The sequence below is a fragment of the Chionomys nivalis genome, chromosome 4 (genome assembly GCF_950005125.1).
Source record: "Chionomys nivalis chromosome 4, mChiNiv1.1, whole genome shotgun sequence".
NCBI classification, from domain to species: Eukaryota; Metazoa; Chordata; class Mammalia; order Rodentia; family Cricetidae; genus Chionomys; species Chionomys nivalis.
Genome location: NC_080089.1, coordinates 110,072,045 through 110,088,076, shown reverse-complemented (window position 1 = coordinate 110,088,076; position 16,032 = coordinate 110,072,045). Strand labels below are relative to the sequence as shown.

General features: G+C 49.5%; 1 protein-coding gene across 5 annotated transcripts in view; it reads left to right on the top strand.

Annotated features, from left to right (window-relative positions):
* Nucleotides 1-16,032, top strand: part of Fbxl2 (F-box and leucine rich repeat protein 2) — a 53,751-nt gene that overhangs the window by 21,439 nt on the left and 16,280 nt on the right. For all 5 annotated transcript variants that reach the window (XM_057769016.1, XM_057769014.1, XM_057769017.1 and 2 more), the window contains exons 3-5: nt 8,152-8,206; nt 8,359-8,433; nt 9,989-10,083. In XM_057769016.1, coding sequence (XP_057624999.1) covers nt 8,152-8,206; nt 8,359-8,433; nt 9,989-10,083 — 225 coding nt within the window. The remainder of the gene's footprint in view (nt 1-8,151; nt 8,207-8,358; nt 8,434-9,988; nt 10,084-16,032) is intronic.

The window sequence follows — 16,032 nt, the reverse complement described above, 5'->3', positions numbered from 1 at the left end:
ACTGAGCAAACAAATCGTGATGTAAACACACAAAGAGGCATTCAGCCAGGGGAAGTACCTGTGAATGCCAGTGCGGGTGAGTGTGAACATGCCCGTGTGAGTGAGCGTGAAGAGCATGCTAAGGAAAAAAGCCATGCCCCGAAGGACTGGTAAGTCTGTTTACCTGAAGGACCAGGGAAGCATCCTTGCAGCCGGGCACATCAATGTCTGTCAGGGGCTCAGGGGCGTGGCTGACTACCATGTGTGCATTTCACTTGGGGGATGAACCTGCTTCCACACTTGACTCCAGCGCTGGCTGTACTACCAGTAGCTGCTGGATTTTGCGGCTGCTTTGATGCCTCATGGTTTCCCCTCGTCCACGTAAAGCGTCTGGTATGAGTGCCAGGGCTGATATTAAAGACGGACTCACTGTATCTCCCCTAAGAGCACTAGCCAGGAAATAAGAAACGGGGCAAACATTGTCTCGTGTCATAGTATCTTATTCTTATTTCATCATTATTGTTTTGTTTTGAGACAGAGTCTTAGCTATGCAGCCCCGCCTGTCCGGGAACTCACTATGGAGACCAGCCTGGCCTTGAATTCACAGAGTTCATCCACCTGCCTCTCCCAAGTTCTGGGATCAAAGGCGTGCACCACCACACTTAGCTAAGCATTGCTTTTAGGAGAAAGAAAGTGTTGCTAATGACTACCTTGTGGAGGAATTAGTGACAGCGTGGTTGGGTGCTGGGGAGAGGGTGAACAGTAGGGCTGAAGGCGCAGCATGCGGACTGCAGGGATGGGTGACACAAGGCAGGACAGGTCTGGAGCTTAGAAACATCCTTAGATGCTGGGGTGGAGCTTAGAAACATGCTTAGATGCTGGGGTGGAGCTTAGAAACATGCTTAGATGCTGGGGTGGAGCTTAGAAACATCCTTAGATGCTGGGGTGGAGCTTAGAAACATCCTTAGATGCTGGGGTGGAGCTTAGAAACATCCTTAGATGCTGGGGTGGAGCTTAGAAACATCCTTAGATGCTGGGGTGGAGCTTAGAAACATCCTTAGATGCTGGGGTGGAGCTTAGAAACATCCTTAGATGCTGGGGTGGAGCTTAGAAACATCCTTAGATGCTGGGGTGGAGCTTAGAAACATCCTTAGATGCTGGGGTGGAGCTTAGAAACATCCTTAGATGCTGGGGTGGTGGCGCACACCTGGAGCCCAGTACTCGGTAGCCTGAGACAGGATTGCTGCAAGCTCTAGGCCAGCCTGAGCTAGAGTGAAAACCAGTCTCTGTTTTTTTAAAAAGGAAGAAAGAAAGGGGTTTGTTTGTTTGTTGTTGTTGTTCTATTTCTGAATAGGAAGGCTGTGAAGACTTTGCTTCTTTGAGGACCAAAAGACTAATTATAGACAAATTCCTTCTTCGAGAAGCAGTGGACGTGGGAGGTCTGAGAACAGGTTGATTTTCACGAGGCACGTGGAGAGTGATCAGGGAGGTGTAGCAGCTCCGTACCTGGGTTCCGTGTCTAGTCTAGGCATAGGCGTCTCTGCTCAAGGTGGTATTGTTATTTTTGACATGTATGCAATTCTATCAATGTGTGTGCATGTGCACATGCCCAGTACACATGTAGAGGCCAGAGGACAACTTAAAGGGGTCAGTTCTCTCCTTCTGCCTTGTGGGTTCCGAGAATCACAGGTTTCCAGGCTCAGTGAGCACCTTTCCCCCATGCAGTCCCTGAGCCCTACTGCGTTTCATAGAAACGGAACCAGCAGTGTCTCAGAGGCCCAAATGCAAGATTCTTCGTCCTAAAATTTCTCACCATTCATTTCTCCTCAAACACTGCTGGGAGGGGCTGGAGCTTTCGGCAGTGCCTGGGCCTTTGGGTTCTTGCCATCATGCAATGCAGAGGAGTTTACAGGCTTACAGCTGAGCTGCAGCTAACAGCCTTCTGTCTCACCTACAAGAGTTAAAAACCCCAGGCAGGGGCCAGCCGCTCGCAGGTGAACTGAGTGGCTTTAGCTGCACTTGAGGACTGTGAACACACACATGCTAAACCACCAGAGGAAAAGCCAGCGCTGTCTGGGAAACAAGACAGATAAAATGCTGCATCCTCCCGCTGGACCTGCAGTGAGACAGACAAATCAGAAAAGTATGATGGGGAAGAGAAAACAAGCTAGCCAGACCTCTCGGTACAGAGGATCCTGTAGCATTAGGGCCTGCCCTGCCCATTAGCTCAGGCTTCTTATTAGCTCTTATAACTTATACTAACCCATTATTCTAGTAAATGTTAGCCACATGGCTTGGTACCTTTTTCAGTGGGGCAGGTCACATCTTGCTTCTTCCGTGATCTAGGCAGGACTGGGAGGAATGTGCTTCCTCCTTCCTAGAATTCTGTTCTCATTGCTCCGCCTCTACTTCCTGTCTGGTTTTCCACATATACTTCCTGCCTGGCTATCAACCAATCAGCGTTTATTTAAAATATGATTGACAGAATACAGACAATTCTCCTGCACCAGGATCCAGGTTCAGTTCCCGGCACCCACATTGTTGGGTCTGAGAGTTGCAGAGATAATTGAGGACGAGAAACTTTATTCCATCACCCCGGGGTACCAGAGCATCTACCAGGGCCACAGGCGGGTTGGGTTCTGACACCGTGACCCTGAACAGAGAGTAGGTCATTTTTAAAGCAAAAGCCACAAGTTAGGGGGTCAGGGGTGATGTAAGAAAAGAATTTTTACGATTAGAAGTTAGTCTTGGGTGATGGTACATTCTTGGAACTTGCAGCTTATGGTAACATTTTACATCTCATAGTACAATTTGTGATGAGAAGGTGTTTGTACAGGCTTGACAGGGTTCATAAAAGCATGTTTACACAAATCTGTGGTTATCCTAACACAGCTCTTGACACAGCTGGGGCCTTGTCTTAATTTTTAACCAACTATTCTTCTCGTAACTGCAGAGAATATGGGACAAGGGTCATGCAAGAGAAGAAATGGGGTAGGTGGCTAATGTTTTTTCAATTATTGTGGCCTCTACACACATCAAGTTGCTCACGACTGCCTGTAACACAGCTCCAGAGGATCTGACACCTCTGGCCTCCAAGGGCACCTGCACTCACACCCCACCCACCCACATACACACACATTAAAAATTAATAACTAGCTGGGGATAGTGGCGGGGCACGCCTTTAATCCCAGTTCTCAGGAGGCAGAGGCAGGCGGATCTCTGAGTTCGAGGCCAATGTGGTCTGTAGATGAGTTCTAGGACAGCAAGGACGATACAGAGAAACCCTGTTACAAAACAAACAAACATAAAAGAAACAACAACAGCAAAAAAAGAAAAAAGAAACAAAAACCCCAAAAAAACTAAGTAAAAAGATGAAGTGATCTAACATACATGCACTTGGAGGTCCAGGTAGGAAGAGAAGGAATCGTCATACAAATGTTTGACAGAATAATGGCCCCAAAGCTGCCAAACCTGGTTACAGACAGCAGGTCAAAAAGCAGTGGTCTCCAAGTGAGCTCACGTGGCAACCAGCATACGGCGGCGCCAGATAAGTTACTGACGAACAAGTAAGGGAAAGTCTTGAAAGATGACCGATGCCCGTGTGGCCATGGGTGACACCAGTGCTTGGGAGGCTGAGGATCAAGGATTGTGGACTCTATGCCAGCCTGGGCTACATAACAAATCTCTTGCAAAAACACAAATAACCCCAAACAGCGCTGGACAGTGGCCTGTGCCTGTGTATGAGCAGGGCCAAGAATACGCACGGGGTCGGGGTGTGAGCAGCGATTCCAAAGAAAAGATGCTTAAAGCACCAAGAGAAAACCCTCCTGTCCCCAGCTGCACAACCCATAGTTACCTTCAGACAGTGAAAGCCTGGAGCCAGCATGGTGGCGCACGCCTTTAATACCAGCACTGCAGAGGCAGGCGGGTCTCTGTTAGTTCAAGACCAGTTTGCTTGGTCTACAGAGTGAGTTCCAGGACAGCCAGGGCTATGTAAAGAGACCCTGTCTCAAAACAAACAACCACAAAACAAAGCCTGGGCCGGCAACAAGGCTCAGCAGGCAAAGGTGAGGCGCTGGCCTGGTGTCCCTGGGACCCCTGTTAAAGGCAGGAGGAAAGAACCAACTCTGCAGAGTTGCTCTCTGACCTCTTCAGGGATTCTGAGGCTCATCTCCCCCCATACACCCACACACCATACACACAGTGATACTTTTTAAAGATTAAAAACTAGCCCAAAAAATTAATAAAAGCCTGTCCTGATGAGGTGGCACAGCAGGAAAAATACTTGTGCAAAGCCGGGCGGTGGTGGCGCACGCCTTTAATCCCAGCACTTGGGAGGCAGAGGCAGGCAGATCTCTGTGAGTTCGAGACCAGCCTGGTCTACAAGAGCTAGTTTCAGGACAGGCTCCAAAACCACAGAGAAACCCTGTCTCGAAAAACCAAAAAAAAAAAAAAAAAAAAAAAAAAACTTGTGCAAGCCTGGTGACTTGAATTCAATGCCAGAAGCCGTCGCTGATGCAGAAAACCGACCCCCAAACTTGTCCTCTCACCTCCACACTGTGCTGTGACTTTCTCCAGTCTGCTCCCTGGCCCCACACCATACAGACACAGATAATAAATTTATATAAAAATAAACCTTTTCAAGTATGTTCAGTCTGAGAAAGATTCATCACACACACCTCCACATCAGTGCTAAAGGAATTTTTTGTCATGAAGACATTCTTTATGTCTCCAGGAGGGAAGGGCAGTGCGGGAGGTCTGTGCAGGGACAGTAGGTGCCTTGAGATGCATTGACTGGTGCTGTATGCGTGGACTTTCTCTCCCCAGTTCTCTAAACCCTATCCTGTCTAAGTTTCCCGCAGACTCAGTGTAATGCCAGTCGACAGGAGTCTAGAAGGCAGATGGAAACTCAGAGGGTCGAGAATAGCAAGGAATGAATGGCCTGATGAACAAGGGTCAGGAGTATGCACGATGGAACTTTAAAACCTAGGGCAGGCCCAGCACTAGGGAGGCGGAGGCAGGCTGATCTCTGTGAGTTCAAGGCCAGCCTGGTCTACAGAGTGAGTTCCAGGACAGCCAAGACTGTTACACAGTGAAACTCTGTCTCAACCCTCCCCCTGCCAAAACAACCTAGGGCAGATCTCTATGGCTAACAGGTATCTAAGATGTAGATGGAGGGCCACAGCAGCTGTCACGTCTACAAGAAGATCTGTGCTGGCTCCTGTGGCTCTGATCAAATACTCTGACGCTTCCCCCTTAGGGGCGAAGTCTCTCTGTTCTGGTCCACAGACTGCTCCTCGTCCGCTGTGGGGAAGGGGCAGCTTAAATGTGAGATGCTGGTCACCTGGCAGCCACAGTCATGCAGAGAGCAGTGCATGACGCTCAGCTCCTATGCTTGTTCTTTCTGTCCAGGACTCGGTGCCTGACAGTGGGCTTCCCATCTCAGTCAGTGAGGGTTGTCCCCACAGGCACACCTAGGGGCCGTCTCCCGTGACCTAGAGTCAGTCATGTGGGCGACACTCGCAATCTCCACTTCTTCCTTTTGTACATGTATAGCTTTGCACTCTGGGGTTGCTCTCATGGGGGAAAGCTGGGAGCCACTTTTTAGAAAGAGTCCTCAAGGGCCATGACTAGTCCTTGCTTCAGCTAGCTCTGTCTCTTCTTTGTTTTTTTTTTTTTGGGGGGGGGGTTGTTTTGTTTTGTTGTTGTTGTTGGTTTTCAAGACAGGGTTTCTCTGTGTAGCCCTGGCTGTCCTGGTTGGTACTTTCTCTGTAGATCAGGCTGGCCTCGAACTGAGACATTCGCCTACCTGTGCCTCTCTAGTGCTGGGATTAAAGGTGTGTGCCACCAATACCCAGCTTCTTTGTTTTTTACTTTAAAAAGTTTATTTACTCTCTCTCATTCTGTGTGTGTGTGTGTGTGTGAGTGAGAAAGAGAGAGAGAGAGAGAGAGAGAGAGAGAGAGAGAGAGAGAGAGAGCAGGTTGGAGCAAGCCGTGGCACCTGTGTGGAGGTTAGAGGAGAACTTGGGAGTCACCAAGCCTGGCGACAGGCACCCGTATCTGCTGTGCCCTCTCCATGGCCCCCACCATCTGTGTCTGTCACTAGTGCCCTAGGGTCTGTCTTTCACATTGATTTCGTTCATCAAACCATGAGTCAGGAATCGGCGTAGGCTGCAGATTGGCAGCTGGAAATAGCACCGTGCCTGTTTGTGGAAATGAGATTGCGCTCAGTTTAAAGACGTGTGTGGGGACACGATGGAAATGCTCTGGATGCGCTTTTCCATTCAGAGTGATCAGTGCAAGATGTGTTCTGAGCCACTTGGCTCCTGTCTGTTCCAATCCACAAAGGTCTTGTTTTGCTTAGCGAAACTAGATTTTCCCAAACACCAAAAGAAGACTTCTCCACACGGTGGCTAGTCAAGTCCCAAGAAAGAATTGCTGTGTCAGACTTTCCCAGGCAGTGCACATGAGGTCGTGGGCCAACTGGACTACTTGGGTTCAGATTCCAGCTCCACCCTTTTCATCCCTGCGGCTTGGTCAAGTAACCTGTCTCTGAAATGGACATGCCCATAGTTCTCTCCTCACCCTGTGGCTGTGACAAGTGACTTAACCTGTAGCTTGCAGGTGGCACATGGTGCACAGCAATCCTTTAGCCAGAAGTGTGTGTTGCCATTACTGGGGGATGGTAGATTGTGTCATTGTCACATGGATTGTCATTGAGATATTCAAGGGGACCGTAACTAGCTCCCTTTCATCTCTAGCACACACTTTTGCATTGGGTCCCAGCATGACGTGTGCATGGGTAATTTGTGGGGCCACTTGTGGGCTACCAAGATGGCTACTGGGCAGGAGGGCCTGTGGGCGAACAAGGTGAATTCCCTCAGATGTTACATACGTGTGCAGAGACCCTGGTGAAGGGTTTATATGTAAGCACACATTTCAGCCGCTAGCACATTCTCTACTTAGATCTGTTATGGTCAGTGCAGTCTTTGGTCTTCTGTCCCTTGTGTTCACAGAGCCTCTGTTGGAGAGCCATATCTGTCATCTCTAGTCCCATGGTAGTGTGTAGCACTGTGGCACTCTAGGGCTCTGTCAATCACTCTTGAGCCCACAAAATTTTGAATCAACACTGGCTGTGACTTTGAAGACTTTTGGGGACCGTTACTGGTGTGCATTTGCCATCTTGTCCTGTCCCCTTGCTCACACTTGCATATCGTCTCATTTTTACCCGCACAGCATCGTGCCCGCCCTCAGCGCATCCTCTCCTTTCTACCCACACAGCATTGTGCCCGCCCTCAGCGGGTCCCCCCTCCTCACAGTGTCTCTCCCCAGCAGTGCAGTGCACACAGTGCACCCACTCTGCTGCCATCAGCACCTCCAGTGTCAGAGGAACCCCCCAGGCCCTGCCACACCCATGACCACCTTCCTCTAAAACCATTATTGTTATTGTTACCAGAAAGGGGGGTGAGGGCATGAGTCAAAGAATCCCAAGCTAACTCCAAAAGATTCCAATTATATTTCTTTATTATAAGGGGCAAACTCACGGAACAGGAATGAAAAGTCCCACATCAGGTGTGTAAAGCAGGAACCAGAGAGAGAGAGAGCCCTGGGCAGGCCGGCGGTTTTTCTCTGGGTACCCAAAAGGTCACACCCTCACCTGGCCCAGCCTCTTAAAAGTTATTGGCTGAAGGAGGTTCCCCATCATGTTATAGACATCCCAGGCTTCTATTTGTCTGTCCCTTTGCTCCTCCTCCCTGTCTTTCTCATCTCCTGTGGCTCCTGGGCTTTTGCCTGGGAAAAGGTGCTTAAAGATTGTGAGAACTCTTTGCCAGGTGAACAGATTCATCCAGGAAAGGGGTTTTCTCATCAGACCTTTTGAACCACATTATTTGAGCCTCCAGTATCTGAGCCAGGAGTTGGTGCTGCACGTTAGGAACGTTAGGAGGACAGGGAATTAGTTACCCTTGGGGAGAATTTAGAGGACGGATTAAAGCAGAATAGGAGTAGGTGGACACTGGGTGGGGAATTAGTGTGTGTTAGTGTGTTGCCAGCTGAGTGTGTGAGCCAAGGGCGCTTGAAAATCCTGTTTGTCCCCATGATGCTTTAGATTTTATCTTCCAAGTTCTAACTGTCCTAAGATGCTGACACTATCTCATCTTTCTCTCTCTCTAGAATATTCTCCTTCTTGGACATAGTAACTCTTTGTCGATGTGCACAGATTTCCAAGGTAGAGTATTGGCTGGTTGCTAGTGTCTATGAGAGAGCTGAGCTTGGGTCAAACACAACATTACAACTAAACGTTTGGGAATACAAAGCATTATCTATTCTCAGTGGATGTATCCTCCTCACCCCACCTCCTCTCTTACCTCTACTTCCCAGGCATGGAACATCTTAGCCCTGGATGGAAGCAACTGGCAGAGAATAGACCTTTTTAACTTCCAAACAGATGTAGAGGTAGGTTAGTTCACTTAAGTTATTTTGTATTTATTTATTGTGTGTGTATGTGTGGACATGCATTTGCCAAGGATAGAAGTGGAGGTCAGAGGACAACCTGCAGGAGTTGGTTCTTGGGTTCCAAGGATCAGACTCAGGTCTTTGGCTTGGTGACAGGGACCTTTACCGACTTTACTATGGTCCCATTTGTGGTGATGGTCTTTGAGCAGGGTCTCTTCATATTTCAAGCATCTCCAGCGAGTGGGCAGAACACATCTCTCTCACTATTCACTTTGGAGCCCCTCATTCCTCCTGCTTTGGTGTGTGAGTACAGAGAAGTCAAGGACCAAGGGATCCACCTGTCCTCTGGAAAGGGAAGCCTTAGTCCCTGCAGATAACCCCCAGCAGTAATTCCTGACCACCCACACGGATCTGAGCATGCCCTGGATGCTATTGTGTTGGTCCTCTCAATATCAGACTTCAGAGGGACTGCAGAGACAACTTGGTGGTTATAGGAGCACTTGCTGCTCCTGCAAAGGATCCGGGTTTGATTCCCAATACCACATGATGGCTTACAACCATCTGTAACTCCAGTTCTAGGCAATAGGATGCCCTCTTGTGGCTGCTGAGGGCTCCTCCACCCACATTGTGCACATAAACTCACACAGGCAAACACAAATAGATTTAAAAAAATAATTAAAAAAAACAGACTGAAGAAACTGAGGAACAAATAGGTTGAGTCTGAGTACTTACCTAGCGGAGTGGGCTGTGCACCTGCCGGTTGACAGAAAAGGCAGAATGAAGTGTTCAAGTGTCAGGAGCTCAGGGATCTTCCCTCCAGTACCCCTCTTTCTGAGTGTATGTGCTTCTCTGAGGTGAGGAATTTCCATGCCTTTGGAGACTGGACACATGAGACCAGGAGATTGCTCAGTGGGTAAAGGCACTTGCTACCAAGCTTGACTATCTGAGATTAATTCTGGGGCCCCACATAGTAGAAGGGGAGAGCAAACTCTGGCAAATTGACTTATGATCTCCGCGCATATGCCATGTTATTTTTATATGCATACACATATAAATAAATAAAAATTTAAAATAAAAAAGCAATTGGACATTCCTCATCAATCTTTGTAGTTATGAAAAATGCTATCCACCCATAGCTGAGGAACTATTGACAATTGATAGCTGTTAAGAGAAGGAGGAATCAGTTTTCTTTAAGGATGTAACCCCTGAGCCTGGCAGTGGTGGCGCACGCCTTTAATCCCAGCACTAGGGAGGCAGAGGTAGGCGGATCTCTGTGAGTTCAAGGCCAGCATCCTGAAACCCTGTCTCAAAAAACAAAAACAAAACAAAACAAGAATATGGCCCCTTGTATAGTGGAGATGGTGCTTTCTAATCCTTGGAAAGGCGGTGAGGCTGTCAGACTCCTCACTGTGCTGTGGAAGACAGGTGAGGACCGGCTCAGAGAGCATCGGGCGCGTCTCTAGCTGCATTTAGAAAACTTCATTTAGTTTAGCTTATTCTGTTATGAAATAAACAGCATGAAAAAGTGACTGTCTCCCACCTTTCTCCATTTAAGGGCCGAGTTGTGGAAAACATCTCCAAGAGGTGCGGTGGCTTCCTCAGGAAACTCAGCTTGCGGGGTTGCATCGGCGTTGGGGACTCCTCCTTGAAGTGAGTGACAGCCACCACAGCTGATTTGTGCCATCAACAAAAGCAAAGCAAACATATTCTGTCCTTTTCTTCCACTAAGTCCTTCCTATGGTAATTATCATAATGAGAGCTATGGCTTTGGAGCGACTGAAACTCCACTGTCCTGAAGGGAACAGCCTGGGGACAGTGGAGTCAGCTGCCCAGTGTGAGCTCGCTCTCCTGGACGCCAGTGGGGCAGTTACAGAGCATGTGCGGAAGTGCCGGGAGTGCCCGTCAAACAGCTGGCAGACAGGGGCCGTGCCCGGAACCTGAGTATCTTCTCACTCCCCTCTGTCACCTCTACCCTCTCTAGTTTCTCCCAGGACTTCACTCACACGCAGAGTATCTCAGAAGCCCCTGTATTGTAAGGTGGAATTCTGCTTACTCGTGATGGGACAGGTTTATGACGTCACTTTTATTATGGTCATCAGTAACACCTGTGCACCTGCATGCACGTCCCCTTCCTCCTGTATAGCCATGGCTCATTGGAGGAGGGACGGGTTTGCTTGGCTTGCAGGTTACAGCCCATCGTGGAGGGAAGCTAAGGCGGGAACGCTAGGCAAGAGCTTGAAACAGACCCTGGAGGAACGCTGCTTACTGGCTTGCCCGGCCCGCCTGCTTGGGGACTGTGTCATCCTAGTTGACATGTGAAGCTAACTACAGCGTCAGGCTCAGTAGCAAGTGGCCCCAGGCTTGGTGGCCAGCATTCTCACCTGCTGGGTCATCTCTCCAGCCCATGAAGGATTTTTTTTTTCTTTTTAAGACAAGGTCTCTTGATTATGTAGCTCTGGCTACCCTGGAACTTGCTAGTAGACCAGGATGGCCTTGAACTCACAGAGACCCATATTACACCCTGCCTTCAGGAGGGTCTTTTAAATAGAATGTAGTAGAAAGTAGGGAAGACTAAAGGAAGGGAGGGCCAATACAGGTCATGTGGCTTGACCGTGGTCAACACCCATGAGCTACCACAGTGAACAATGCCAGGATGAAACCATCACTGTGTACACTGTAGATGCACTGATACATTAAAGACTAGTTCAGGCTGGGTGTGGTAGTGTTCACATCAAACCCCAGCCCTCAGAAGTAGAGGCAGACAGATCTCCTGAGTTCAAGACCAGCTTGAACTGTCCTTGGCTGTCCTGAAACTTGCTCTGTAGACCAGGCTGTCCTGGAGCTCACAGAGATCCGCCTGCCTCTGCCTCCTGAGTGCTGGGTTAAAGGTGTGCGCCACCACGCCTGGTAGGAAGCACTGTTGAGAGGCCAAGAATGTTTAGTGGTTTGTCCTGAGTTTGAAACCAAAAATCTTTATTGATTATTTAGATATCTGTGCATCGGAGGGAGACGCTGGTCCTGTGTGTGGCTCCTGCCCAGCACAGTTGCCCTGTGCTACCGTTCGTTCCCCTTTCCTGCCGAGCAGTAACATCCTGCAGATGTGCAGGCCCTCTCGAGGTGTCAGGCTAACCATCTCATACACTTGTCTTACGGGGTTGGGGATATGGCTCAGGACTTAAGAGCACTACTGCTCTTGCCGGGTTCCCAGCACTCATGTTCAGGAGCTCAGAACCTGCTGTAACTCCTGCCTCGGGACCCAGTGCCCTCCTCTGGCCTCCACGGGCACCTGCACTCACATGGAACACACAGAGGCACATACATATTCATAAAATAAAAGTAACCTCATACAATTGCTTTTAATACACGAACCTCGCTGAACTTCAAGAGCTTAGCCGAGCCTTGGGTGTGTTTGGAACACACTATGACCACAGAACTGAGCAAAAGCATCCAATATACAGCCTGTCCCATAGCACAGATGTGAGCGTCTTATATACTTTATCAAACATGCATCTAAACACAACACGGCCTCTAGAATAGCCGCATTGTTCATTCTGGTTATCATGCGGCCAGCTGGGAACTGTGCCTCCCACCCCCACAGCTGCCTGTAGGAGTTAGTGAGCTCTCCCCCCCCCAGTGTCTGGCTGCAGGTGTTAGTGAGCTTTCCCCCCTCTCCAGTGTCTGGCTACAGGGGTTAGTGAGCTCCCCTCCCTCCAGTGTCTGACTGTAGGTCTTAGCTCCCCCACCCAGTGTCTGACCGCAGGTGTTAGTGAGCGTCTCACCCCCACCCAGTGTCTGACCGCAGGTGTTAGTGAGCTGTCTCACCCCCTCCAGTGTCTGACCGCAGGTGTTAGTGAGCTGTCTCACCCCTCCAGTGTCTGACCGCAGGTGTTAGTGAGCTGTGGTCATTGTGACCAGAATGCCTGACAGGAGCAACTTAAGTAAAGTTTCTTCCAGCTTCCGGTTCCAGGTTAGTCTGTGTTGTCTATACTGGGCACATTGACAGTTTGTGGCAGAGACTGGTTGGTGAACAGGAAGCAGAAGGCAAGGCATCAACGAGCCAGGAGAGAGAGCTCCAGGAACCCACCCCCAGCGACCTGCTTCCTCTGGCTAGGTGCATCTCCTCAAAACTCCACAGCTTCCTCAGGTAGCACCAGCAAGGGCCTGTGCTCCACACAGGAGCCCGTGGGAACAGGGCAGATTTAGGCCTTAGCAGCAAGGGAGGGAGATGAAACTCACAGTGAGTTCTCCAACTGCTTGTCATCGTCAGACAGTCATTCAAAGTACCAAATCTAACCGCTGCCACCCAGGGACTCTGCTGCAGTGGGAAGTCCTGTGCAGCTGCCGTTAGTCAGGGGATCTGCTGCAGCGGGCAGTCCTGTGCAGCTGCCGTCAATCAGGATCTGCTGCAGCCAGCAGTCCTGTGCAGCTGCCGTTAGTCAGGGGATCTGCTGCAGCCGGCAGTCCTGTGCAGCCACTGTCAGTCGGGATCTGCCGCAGCGGGCAGTCCTGTGTAGCCACTGTCAGTCAGGATCTGCTGCAGCCGGCAGTCCTGTGTAGCCACTGTCAGTCGGGATCTGCAGCAGCGGGCAGTCCTGTGCAGCCGCCGTTAGTCAGGGGATCTGCAGCAGCGGGCAGTCCTGGGCAGCCGCTGTCAATCGGGATCTGCAGCTGCGGGCAGTCCTGTGTAGCCACTGTCAGTCAGGATCTGCAGCTGCGGGCAGTCCTGGGCAGCCGCTGTCAGTCGGGATCTGCTGCAGCGGGCAGTCCTGTGCAGCTGCTGTCAGTCGGGATCTGCTACAGCGGGCAGTCCTGTGCAGCTGCTGTCAGTCGGGATCTGCTACAGCGGGCAGTCCTGGGCAGCCGCTGTCAATCGGGATCTGCTGCAGCGGGCAGTCCTGTGCAGCCGCCGTCAGTCGGGATCTGCTACAGCGGGCAGTCCTGTGCAGCTGCTGTCAGTCGGGATCTGCTGCAGCCGGCAGTCCTGTGCAGCAGGACTGTCCACTATCAGGGATCTACTGCTTGTGTTCATTTATGGATGGACAGCTGGGGGCTTTCCCGTTTGCTTGGGTGCAGATAAAGCTGTCGTGGGTGTTAATTTCTCCTGCAGTGGAGTATTTGGGTCCTGTAAGCAATGCTTGCTGATGTTTGCATGCTTGCACGATGGTCCATTTCAGTGTGCCCCCAGCCTCCAGCTTAACATTTAAGAAGCTTCCAATCTATTTTACAAGCAGAATGTTCTATTTTAGGTTCCCATGGTGGTCTGTGACTCTCCAGGTCTTCCATGTTCCCGCCATAATTTCGCTGTGGCCCTAGTAGTGCACAGTGGCATCTTGTGGTTGTTCTGCATTTTTCTGGTCCTGATGCCGCTGGGTGTCTTCCTATGCTCTGACTCACTGCCATGGATCTTGGGGAGATGTCTAAGTCATGTGCCCATGTCTTTTTCATAGGTTGTTTTCATTCATTTTTTTGACAGGTTTTGTTTTGTTTTTTGTTTTTTGCTTTTTTTGTTTTTTAAGACAGAGTTTCTCTGTATAACAGTCCTGGATGTCCTGGAATTTGTTCTGTAGACCAGGCTGTTCTCGAACTCACAGAGATTCCCCCTGTCTCCATCTTCCAAATGCTGGGATTAAAGGCATGCACCACCACTGCCCAGCTATTTTTGAGAGTTTATTACACTTTTGGGTACCAGTGCTTGGCGCAGTACCTTTGCAAATGCGCTCTCCCAGTCTCTTAGCTGCCTGTCTGAAGGGAAGTTTCTGTACATTTGATTTAGTTTTGAAATTTTGTTTGTGTGTGGGCCTTCACGGATCGGAGTGCATCACATGTGTGCAGGAGGGCACTGGGTTCCTCTGGAGCTGGAGATATGGACAGTTGAGCTTCATGTGGGTACTGGGAACCGAACTTGAATCCTCTGGAGGAACAGCAAGTGCTGCTAACTCACTGCACGGCCATCCCTCCAGCCCCAAAGCGAAGTTTTTAATGAAAGACCACCGACTTATTCCTTATGGAACATAAGAACTTATGCCTGACCCAAGGTGACAAACACCCTGTTCTGTGCTTTCCTTGTAAATGCCCTTAAAATCTGTTCATCTTGTTTTCTGTGTATGTGCGAATGCCTTCATGAGTGTGCACCATGTGTGCCCCGTGCCCACGGAGGCCAGGAGAGGAACTGGAGTTATCAGTTGCCGTGGGAGTGTTGGGACCGGAATGCAGGCCCTCTGCTGAAGCAGCCAGTGTTTCTGCTCCCCTCTCAGCTCCGCTACCCTCAGAAGTTTTGTGATTTAAACTTGGATCTATTTTGAATATTTGGGGGCAGTTGTTGGTGACTGAACCCAGGGTCTCGCTCACGCCAGACGTTCCCGCTCAGCCGTGCCCCGACCAGAGCTGGTTCGTCTGTGTAACATGGGTTCATATTCGGGTTTGGGCTTTGCCTATGAACACCCTATGTTCTGACATAGTCTGTGTCCTCTTGTTGGTCACTCTGTTTAGCGATGCTATCCTGCCTTGAACGCAGACACAGCTGGTCTTCCAACTTTGCTCTTTTAGGAAGTTGTTTTAGCTGCTCTGGTGGCATTACAGAAGCAGCTGGCCGTTTTCTTCAGGGCACCTTGATACTACAGATCTATCTGCCGAGAAGTGGCACCCTGACAAACACAAATCTGTCAAGTGTCTGTCACAGTGCCTGTGTATATATATATAACTGTTCAAGTCTCAGCTTGCACTGGGCAGTGTTAAAGCTGTATACATATTTTGTCAAACTTAGTTCTAAATATTCTTTTTTTCTAAACACTTTTTTCAAAAATATTTCTTTTAAATTACATGTGGCATGTTTATCTGTTGTGAAGTGGGGTATGTGTATCTGAGTGCAGTATCCACAGAGGCCAGAAGAGGGCGTCAGATACCCTGGAGTTGGAGTTATAGGCGATTGTGAACCACCTATTATAGGTGCTGGGAACTGAACTTGGGTCCTTTCTAAGAGCAGTATGTACTCTTAACCACTGGGCTGTCTCTCCAGCCCCTGCCTCTACATATTCGGAAGTGCTGTTGCAAGTTGTACGCTTTATTCCGATCTCACTGTTCATTGCTAGAAATAGAGAAATGATTAATTTTGGATACATTGTTTTTCTTGCCCTCTGCAATGCTGGGGATAGAACCTCATATATATGCACCATGTATGCAGTTTACCATTGAGCTGCATCCCACACCTGTGTGTTTGTGTGTGAGCACATGTGTTACTGCAGATCGTACCCAGAGCCTTGTGCACACCAGGCAAATCCTCTGCCATTGGTGCATGCCCTGCCCTGCAGACTCACTGAGTTTTTTCTACCTCCCGAATCTAATTTGTTGTTAGTCCATCCATACATATCATCATAGCCATGTTTAGCATGTCGTTTTCTCAAATGCACAAAACCCTCTCATGTCTGCACGAAATGTCTTCACAGTGCATTCTGGGTAAAGCAGACAGTACTTCCAGTGCCCTTGCCTGCTGTCTTTGCTGGCAGCTTTGAGTAGACTTGGATAGGACAGAGAAGTTCTCTGTTCCTTGCAGATTTAGTTTCCTCTGCTGTTGAAAACGCGCAGGGTTTTGCTGGGTGTCAG